We start from the raw sequence: 9,757 nt of genomic DNA, 5'->3' as shown, positions 1-9,757 counted from the left end.
CGGGCCAGCGCGCGCACAGCGGGCGGGGGCGGGGCCGGGGGCGGGGTCTGGAGGGCGGGGCCTGTCCGGGCGGGGGCGGGGCCGAGACTGGGTGGTTCCCCCCCGCCCCCCCCCCGCCGCGCCCCCTGCCGGTCACGCGCGCAGCCGCAGATGGAGTCGCGCTCTGGCCCCTCCGCCTCCACCCGCGGTGTCCCCTGGCCCCTGGTCTCAGCATCTGTTTATTTTCTGTCTAGGGCACGATTTGCGTCATTTTGTTCCTGTGGTCACTTTTTTTTAAATCTTCAGTCTTTTCGTTCAAGAATGTAAGTGATCTCCAGGAAGCCGGAGACTCTGTCTTGCCCTGCATTTTGTCGCCAGCGTCAGAAGCAGCGTCTGGCATTTAGTCGTTAGTTGCACCATAAACAATTCGGAGTGGAGGGATGCATGCATGAATGCAAGAAAGAAAGAAGAAAGTACTTGGACGGACTTCTGGGATGCCAGAAGAGGGGTACACAATTCCATCTGGTAAGGGTTCCTGGAGAAAAGATGCCCAGGAGAAGGAAAAGGCTAGCAGGAGTTATCCCTGATAGGGGGGAATTGTGTTCTAAGAGGAGGGACCAGATTGTGCAAAGGCCTGGAGGCAAGAAAACAAGTGTCCAGGAAAAAAGGAAGTTGTAGCCTAAAGGGAGGAAAATAACACCAAGAGATGAGCCTGGGGGTGGGCAGGTCAGATAGAGCTTTGTCAACCCGATAAAGAGGTTAGTCCTGAGGGCAACAGGAAGCCCTTAAGGGATTTTAACCCTGGGTGGGGCTGGGTCACAAAGCTGGAGCCTGTGATCCAGGCTTTGAAGTAATCAGGGCAGGTGGCTGCCTGGGTCATTGGGAGGGGCTGCAGAGATAAACTAGATGCAGAAGTAGGTGGAGGCAGGAGGCAAAGGTGACTAAGAGGCCCTGGGTGCTAACCAGGGCTGCCGGATGGTAGATGAGGTAGGTGGAGCCCTTCCCTGGGGGGAGCAGGAGAATGCACTTGTTTTCGCTGCCCTTTGAGACGTACAGGTGTTTGAAAAGAGCTTGGTGCTACCTGAGAGGGGCAAGTCCTTAGGGGACTGCGTGACTGTCCCCTTGCTTTCAGAGGGCTGCTGCTAGAGACTCAGTGGCCTCTGGCCTGCCTGCTGGTCAGCATGCTCTGGCCCCTGCTCCTCTGGGTGATACTTTTCAGAAGCAAAACAAGTGAAACCCCCCCCCCCGCACCGGGGGACACAGAATAGCATCTAGCATGGGGAGGGACATGGCCAGGGGAATGGACGCAGAGCCAGGACAGAGCATGTCAGGGCCTAATGCAGGAACACTCTGGGACAGGCCCCGAGCCCCTGGCTGCACTGCCCAGTGCCATAGCCACCGGCCACATGTGGCTACTTCAATTTCAATTTCAGTTAATTATAATTAAATTTTCGGTTCCTCAGTCACACTAGCCACATTTCAGGCACACGATAGCCGTGTGTGGCTTAGCAGCTACCACAAAAGACAGCGCAAATATACATTTCCATCCTCACCGTGAGTTCTGATGTGCACAAAGATAGCGATGGCCCTCGTACGCTGCCCGCCCAGCACGCACCAGACACTTGAGCAGTGATTTTAGTCTCACACACCAGCCCCACAAAGCAAGCTCGCTGGGCCTGTTCTGGCGATGGAGACGGTGGCCTGGGGTTCAGATACGTCTTCCAAGGAGTGGAAAAGAGACCGGGTTTGGACATGGACCGTGTGTCTTCCAGGCTGGCTCTCCCACAAAGCTGGGCCCAAAGGAGCTCGTAGAAAGCAAGAGGGGAGAAGGGCCTGTTCTGGGCCGAACCGTGTCCTCCCCCCCCCCCGCCAGCGTCCCCCCAAACGTTCATAGGTTGAAATCCTAACCCACAGTACATCAGAATGTGACTGTGTTTGGAGATAGAGCCTTTAAAGAAATAATCAAGTTAAAACGAGGCCATTAGGATGGGCCTTAATCTAGTGTGACTGGTGTCCTTCTAAGAAGAAGAAATTTGGACACAGGCTCAGAGGGAAGACCATGTGAAGACACACAGAGATGCCATCAACAAGCCGAGGAGAGAGGGAGGCCTCAGAAGAAACTGGCTCTGCCACACTTGACTTCAGGCTTCTGGCCTCCAGATCTGTGAGAAAAAGATCTATTGAAGTCCCCCCAGTACTTTGTTATGACAGCCCAAGCAGACTAAGACCAATACAGGCACAGAGGAGAGGGTGTCCCACATCCCCATGGAGGTTGGTCATTTTGTATGAATTAATTACCAATAGTGTGATACGTAAGTGCAAAACCTAGGGGAACTGATGATTAATGCGTCAAGGGTGTTGGAAGGCTCTCCGGAGGAGGGGTGACCCCAGCTGGGTTTGGACATTTGAGAAGAAAGGTAAGGGCGTGCAGGGACTCTCCTGGGGAAAACACAAGGCAGAAGACTCCCGGGCAAGTTGAAAGAATGATAAGGCTAGCCAGCCGTTGGTGAGGAGAAGAGGAGGCCAGGAGGGTGTGGAGCTGTGGCTGGCCTCGGAGCACCCTCTGTGCTGGCCAGGAGCAAGGACTCTGTCCCTCGGGCACCGGAGCCACTGAAGGGTGTTTAAAATATATCTGGACAGAGAGTGATCCAGAGGAGGAAAGACTAGAAACAGGGAGGGCATTAAAAAGTGATTCGCCAATCCAGGCAATCTTGATTTGGAGCAGAATCAAGGCCGTGGTCTCAGTGGTGGAGAGAGGAAGTGACACGCAGGAGACACAGCAGAGATGGAAAGGGAGCGGGTGCCCTAGTCGGGAGATTAGGGATGCCTCCCGGGGACATGGCTTTCAAGGAGGATGCTGTCCCCAGTGACCACAAGTAGACCTAGTGGAGGTGAAGATCAACTCGGTTTTGAACAAACGGAGTTTGAGGTGCCTGGGTGAGCTGTTGCCTACACCCGAGAGAAGCTCAGGGGACATGTGGGCTCCAGAATCCATCATCTTAGAGGCAGGAAGCCACAGACATGAACGTGAGTTGGGAGGTAGCAGCTGAGGCTGGATGGGAGTGTATCTACAATCATGAGAAAATACTACAGATTGTCTCAGCAAAGAGGAGCCTTTAAGAAGACAGAATGTCATGTGGGATCCTGGAACATGAAAGGGACATTAGGCAAAAGCTACAGACGTCTGAATAAAGAACGGGCTTGAGTTTAATAATAACATGTCAATATGGGCTCATTAAGTGTGGTCAACGTGCCAGCCTAGTGGAAGATGTTCGTAATAAGGGAGATGGGTGTGGGGGAATTCACTGTCCTATCTTTGCAAACCTTCTGTAAATCTAAACCTACAGGACTTGAAAATAAAAGGTGTATTTTTAAAAAAGACATTCGGCTCGTTAAGAATTGTATTATGTTCCTCAACCAGCGAAACATAACTCTGGCATATTTTTCTCTGATGAGTGAAGAAGGTTTTCTGTTCTCGGGTGACTGCAGAGCACAGTTCCCTCCGAGAGCCCCCCTCGAAGTGCTGTGCCTGTAAGAGCACACTCCCTCCGGTGCCTCTTTACGGCATGAGTCACGCTGTGAATCATCTCTAACAATGTGCAGCTCCCTGAGTTTACCCCACCTTAAGGGCATATCAAGGTGGCAGTAATAACACACTTCACATCCAACCTAATCTTTCTTGACCTGTCAACGTAGAAGTGCACGCACCTCCTGTCAGGAAAACCCGCTCCATGTTGGAATAAATGATGCGGTTCAAAACATGGTAATTTTTTTATTTTTTCTTGGAGAGAGTGGGGCGGAGGGAGAGAGAGAGAGACAGAGAATCTTAAGCAGGCTCCATGCTGACTGTGGAGCCCGACTCGGGGCTCAATCCCATGACCCTAGGATCATGACCTGAGCCAAAATCAAGAGTCAGATGCTCAACCGACTAAGCCACCCAGGCACCCAAATGTGAGAATAATCTGATTTTACCTTGAACTAGGGTTATGATTGACATTTGGAGCAGGACATCGCTTCTCTCTGTGGGACATATAATTTTCCTGGCCCCCAAGCATTGTGACAACCAAAAACCACCCCCATACATTTCTAAACAAGCCAACAGGGGCCCCCCACCTACCCCAGCTCCCCAAGGATTAGTGAGGTAACCGGTACGGGCTGTGGCCTTGGAGTAGGATGGGAGCACCGGGTAGAGTTACCGGCATAGGCAAACAGACTCTCTATTTAACTAGCTACACGCATGATAAAATTGTAGCGCACCAAATATGCTCACCTCACGAGGACAAGTAACACTAGGGAAATCTGAAGCCGATGGGTGGGGTGTACCAGTGTCGAGGTCCTGGTCGTGATAGCATACACCATAGTTTTGCAAGACGTTACCCTTGCGGAAAATGCAGGATCTCTCTGTATTAGTTCTTACAATTGTATGTGAATCTACAGTTCTCTCCATAACATGTCAATTAAAATAAAAAAAGAACTTACAGGCAGCCAGTGCTGAACCATAAGCGCTAATCTCCCCCTCTGGCTCTCCAAGGTCTCATATACTTATTCAGCATCAGAATGTGAGCAAAGGTTGGGGTATAGACTCAGGGAAACCAGAGTTCAACTCTCGACTCTGACCTCTCTGAACTGCAGTTTCCCCACCTAACGACTGGGTATGACGGGACCCCCTCACAAGCACAGAGGGAATGATGAGACATTAAGGTACTCAGTGCCCCGCGCAAGGCAGGCGCCCAGTAAGTAGCAGGGATTCTGCTTCTCCAGGCTTCTGCTTGCCGGTTGCAGAACTTTCTCCCAGGTTCCCAGCCCCACTTTCCTCATGTGGCACGCTCAGTTCCTTGGTACCCTGTTTCTTCCAAATGCAGCTACCTGGAAAAAGCCCCGGGCCACACAGCCAACCGGCGCAGGCACATCCTCCCTCCCGACATGCCAGCAGACCCTCGCGTGCAGGCCCAGCCCAGGCAGGGTTCCCATCCCATTCGCAGCAGCCGGCTGCTCTCTTCCTGCTCCTACCCCCAACCCCCTCCCCAGGGTGGCCAGCTGCAGGCTGTATTCCTGCCAGCACCTGGAAGTCTCGGAGTTGGGCATTTGGGGACTAAAATAACCTGGAGGGCAAGAGCTGTTCTGACCGCTGGTGTGCAGGGACTGGCCTTCCAGCTCTGGTCTCCAGCTCTAACCCACACAGTTCCAAAGGTCAGGCCCACTAACGTCCACCCTGACTGAGGATGTCCCGGGATCAAGCGATGCAGGACCCAACAGGCTGGTCCTCTGGCCAGGCACCGCGGGGCTGACTCCCGGGTGCCGGCTCGCCTAGGATCTCTAGAGGGAGCCGAGCACAGCTGGCCTGTGGGCTTGGGTGGAAACAGAAGAGGGGCTCGGATCCCCAGAGTGGCCTGCTGCCCTGATCCTTCCTGAGTATCCTGAGAGGGGGCGTAGGCTGGCATGGGAACGTGCTCTTCTCTTCGAATCGGAGAAACGCTAAGGAGAAATTGTGTCTGACCCCGCAAACCCACAGGCCAAAGGCCCAGTCTTCTGCCTATTATTATTATTACTATTCCTTCTCCAGAAATGAATCCTCATCCCTGTCAATATCAGAACGGCTCAAACTTGACACATAAATCCACACCCTCCTTTGTGTATATGGGAGCCTCCAGCCTAAATCCCAGTCCCCAGGACACAAGCCAGCCTGGAATCCTGCTGAACAAGCCCAGATGTGGAAGCCTTCGTGTGCATGGAACCCAGGCTGCTGTGCAGCCCTCTGCCACTGCTTGTGGTCCTGGAGACCCCACCCCACGTGTCCACCCCACCCCTGTCCCCTCCTTTCACCCTCCTACCTTCTGTGAGGGGTAGACCTGTGCAGAGCTCTGCAAACCTCTTTGTTCCTACTCCCTTGAAACATGGACCAGAGCCTACACACCCCCCAAAGCCCCTCCATGGCCCTAGCGGCCCCCAAGCTGGCAGATACCACGGGCCAGGAAGGGGACTCTGAAGGACACCACCAGGCACCACCTACAGCCCCCCTGCTCTCCTTTAGCCCCCCCTTCCTCCCTGACACAGAGCAGCCTGTCCCCCACCTAGTCTCAGGGAAGACACCCTGAGAAGTGCCCCCTTCCAGGACAAGCCATTCCTAGGGCTGGGTTCTGCCGTCATCGGCCGCTGGGCATTGACCGACCTGACCAAAGCTGGGCCAACCAGATTCTCCGTCCCAGGACCTACACACTGGAACCAGAGACCCCGAGGCTGAGGGTACCTGGTGCCAGGCCACCACTAACGGGAGAATGGCTGTCCAGAGGGCAGCCCCGGGAGCTGCTGATTCCTGCCCACCTCAGATTCTTCCTTTAATTCCATTCTCTGAGCCCCTCCAAGGTCCTTCCAGTGCACTCCCTGTTTTCCCTTAAACCAGCCAAATCTGATTTCATTGCTTGCTTTCAAGAGAGACTTAACCAACAACCCAGAGCTCAAACAGGGACTTGGAGCAAAAGTTAAGCGAGTGATGAAGAGTGTTTTGGCCACATTTGTCCTCTGCTCTGTTCATCTCAGGAGGCTCTTGGGGGGCCGTGGAGCTAGGATTGGTCAGGTCACTAGAAACATTGCCTCCCCCCACCCCCTCCACCCCCCCACCCCCGCCGCCTATATGTTTCCAGGGAAACTGTTTACCCCAGGCCCCCCGGTGAAAGCCCTGGACACACCAGGCTCCACCAGGTGAGCACACCACATCTAGGATGCCTTCCCACCTCGATGAGCCAGCGCTGAGCAGGTCGGGCTTCCTTTCTAGATCCCGCCCTCCCCCACCTGAGACATGGGGACTCTGATGGCTGCAGCTTGCACGTGGGTGATGTCACCTGGGCCCCTCAACAAGCCAGCCTGAATCAGAGCAGAACAAACTTTATTTCTGTGAGTAGACCCACGCTTCGGTATTTAGCATAACTAAAGGACTAACTGTGGAGCTCCGCTCATCAGGCTGTGAACTACCCCGTTTCCCCAGTGCCAAGGGTGACCTCTTCACTCATCCGCGGCCTCCCGGTCTTTCTTCCCTTCCTCAGTATCTCCCGAGTCTTTCAGATTTTGGCGAGCAAACTCCTCGAAAACCAAATTTTCATCCTGTAAACTACAATAAGGCAAAGGACGTTTCGATCATGGCATGCTCTTCGAAGCTTGCAGTGAAATCCCAAGCAAAGCAAGATCTTTGTTCTTCCTTTTGCAACAGATGAACTGATCAAGATTTTTCTAAATGATGGAGCAGGGCATCAAGCCATCCTCCTCACAGCTTTTCACATAAAATCTCTTAAACAAAAAAGAGACAATGAAGAAACCCACAAGGCAGACACACATACCCGGTATAACTGAGCACGCACACATGCCATAGTGCTAGGGAGCAAAAAGAAAACCAGGGCCTGAGGTGGTGTTGAGAGCATGGGGTGTGTACAAAAAGAACCCCAGAGGGGTTTGGACCCAAGGAGGGAGTCACAGAACAAAAGGGACACTCAGAGCAATGGCTCACCTGTCCTTTGCTGTAGCAGTAAGCATGGAATAAAGGAGAGAGAGAGAAATCTATCAGAATAAATTCTGTCTGACAGTTGCACCTGAAAAATTTCTTCCTTATTTTGGTGACTTTATAGTCGGAGGGATAAGAAGCCCAGATACGCGCATTTCACAACAACCCCACGTAATCCCCACCTCTCTGTCTTTTCCAGCTCCCGTAGCCCTTCTCCCTGCACATTCGAACCACGGCCTCCTTTACAGAGTGCCTGCCCTCACCTCCTCTACCCTCACCTCTAGGATGCTTTCTCCCTTCCTGTCCTTTGGACTGCATCTAGAGCAGAGTCCCAGGTGCTGTAAGGACCCGCTTGCCAGGCCCGGCTCACACCTTCTCCTCCGGCTCGCTACGGGGGTGTCCTGGGACTGGATGTCTAACCAGCACCTCCCGTGGTTGGGGTATTTGGGGTACGCGCTCAAGCTTGGGAACCACGCCCGGGCCCCTCAGGGTCTGATTTCTCTGTGAACAGGTTAATCATGTTGTTGTTGTCATTGAGTTATGTTTTCAGATACGTTTTGCAGCCCCTGATTGACTGCTACTCGTTTGAATGGTCCTTTGCTCTTTATTTGCTCCTTTCGCTTTCTGCCCACTTAGTAAGGCGCTGTCGTAACCCTCAGTGGTGAATCAGCAAGAGCTAAGTGAAGTGAACAACTCCAGAGGGTTTTTCTGAGAGCCCAGGAGTGATGGAGAGTCACTGCTCTGGTCTCTCAAGCACGGGGAGGGAAGTGTCTGTGCGGGCTGCTGACCACAGGAAAACAACAGAGAGGCCCCTGGGCAAGAACCATCCTGGGCCCCCACGGTGCTATCATGATTATACTAACTGGGACCATCAGCCTTAAAGAGAGTCAAATCAACCCCTGCCTTCCATGTGGATGCTCTTGACATGGGATAATAAAAACTTGGTAGCATTTCCGTAGTGTGTATTAGGTACAAATCAATTGGCCCCTGGTCCTGGCAAGGCTTCTTAGCTACAGGTTACACCTTTCCTGCTCAGTCTACCTGTCTAACTCAGAGCCAGGAACTAGACAGGTAAGATGTGTGCACTCCTGTGAATGAAACATCTGTGACTCAAATCAGAATCCAGACTGCAAAGTCAGAATTTTGAGGCCACGGCGTGATTTGTCCTTTCCCCCTGGAATCTCACAGCATAAAAGATCATTGTGTAGTCTTGATGTTGTGATATGTTCAAAGGGAGGGCCCCAATGACTGAAACACGAAAATGTCATACCCAAAAAAGGAAGAGCCCCATTTTCCCCCAAGTGAAGTTGAAAAGTCTGTTCACAGCTCTAGAAAACAATCTGGCATAAATGGTGACATCCCCTCAGGTCATAGTTTTAAAATATTCTTTTTAAATGTCCTTGGAAGGCACCAGAATGCATCTCAATCTCACAGAGTTAAATTTTTCAACGTTTATTTATTTTTGGGACAGAGAGAGACAGAGCATGAACGGGGGAAGGGCAGAGAGAGAGGGAGACACAGAATTGGAAACAGGCTCCAGGCTCCGAGCCATCAGCCCAGAGCCTGACGCGGGGCTCGAACTCCCGGACCGCGAGATCGTGACCTGGCTGAAGTCGGACGCTTAACCGACTGCGCCACCCAGGCGCCCCAGAGTTAAAAAATAGTATCTGAATGATGCCAGCGTATAGGAATAAGAAAAATGTGGCCAGACTACTTTTTCCCCCAAAGTACATTGACTATTTGAATCCAAAACATTCGGAAAAAAATACCTTGAGACAAAATATTTTTGAGACCAACCCAAAATGAGTATGGGGGTGGGGCTCATTCTAATGTCTAAATGCCGTTTCATGATCAATATTTAAAAACCTAGAAAGTGTAAGAAAAATAAATCTTCCTTGTTTATACCACTTTTGTTTGTTTGTTTGTTTGTTTGTTTAGTAATTTCTACACCCAGCGTGGTGCGTGAACTTACATCCTCAAGATCATGAGTCGTACGCTCTACCGAATGAGCCAGCCAGGCGGCCCTGTTTATAACACTTTTACTTAAAATATTCTTTGTTGCTCTAACTAGGGAGGGTTCTCATTCACCCAAGTCTATTTTCCTTTCCTGCCAACTCAGCCACCTTAACATTAACACAGTGGAGAATTTTCCCCCAGAATTTCTGAGCTCGCGCCTGTGTGCTGTTTGCCGCTCCATTTACTTCCTTTAAAAGAGCCGTGTTGAGATCTAATTCCTATACCACACAATTGACCGACTTACATGCACACTCCAGTGGTTTTTAGTAT

The 9,757-nt window shown here is 51.9% G+C and overlaps 1 protein-coding gene across 3 annotated transcripts in view; it reads right to left on the bottom strand.

Moving 5' to 3' along the window:
• Positions 1-6,900: 6,900 nt before the first annotated feature.
• Positions 6,901-9,757, bottom strand: part of ATG16L1 (autophagy related 16 like 1) — a 77,040-nt gene continuing 74,183 nt past the window's right edge. For 2 of the 3 annotated variants that reach the window (XM_030323731.1, XM_030323732.1), the window contains 2 exons: positions 7,478-7,487; positions 6,901-7,084 (listed from right to left, as the gene is read on the bottom strand). In XM_030323731.1, coding sequence (XP_030179591.1) covers positions 6,979-7,084; positions 7,478-7,487 — 116 coding nt within the window. In that variant the 3' untranslated portion in view covers positions 6,901-6,978. The remainder of the gene's footprint in view (positions 7,085-7,477; positions 7,488-9,757) is intronic. The other variant, XM_030323733.1, reaches the window with a different exon arrangement.

Source organism: Lynx canadensis, chromosome C1 (genome assembly GCF_007474595.2).
Source record: "Lynx canadensis isolate LIC74 chromosome C1, mLynCan4.pri.v2, whole genome shotgun sequence".
Lineage (NCBI taxonomy): Eukaryota > Metazoa > Chordata > Mammalia > Carnivora > Felidae > Lynx > Lynx canadensis.
The sequence above is the reverse complement of the archived record's forward strand: the minus strand, read 5'-3'. Positions and strand labels throughout refer to the sequence as shown.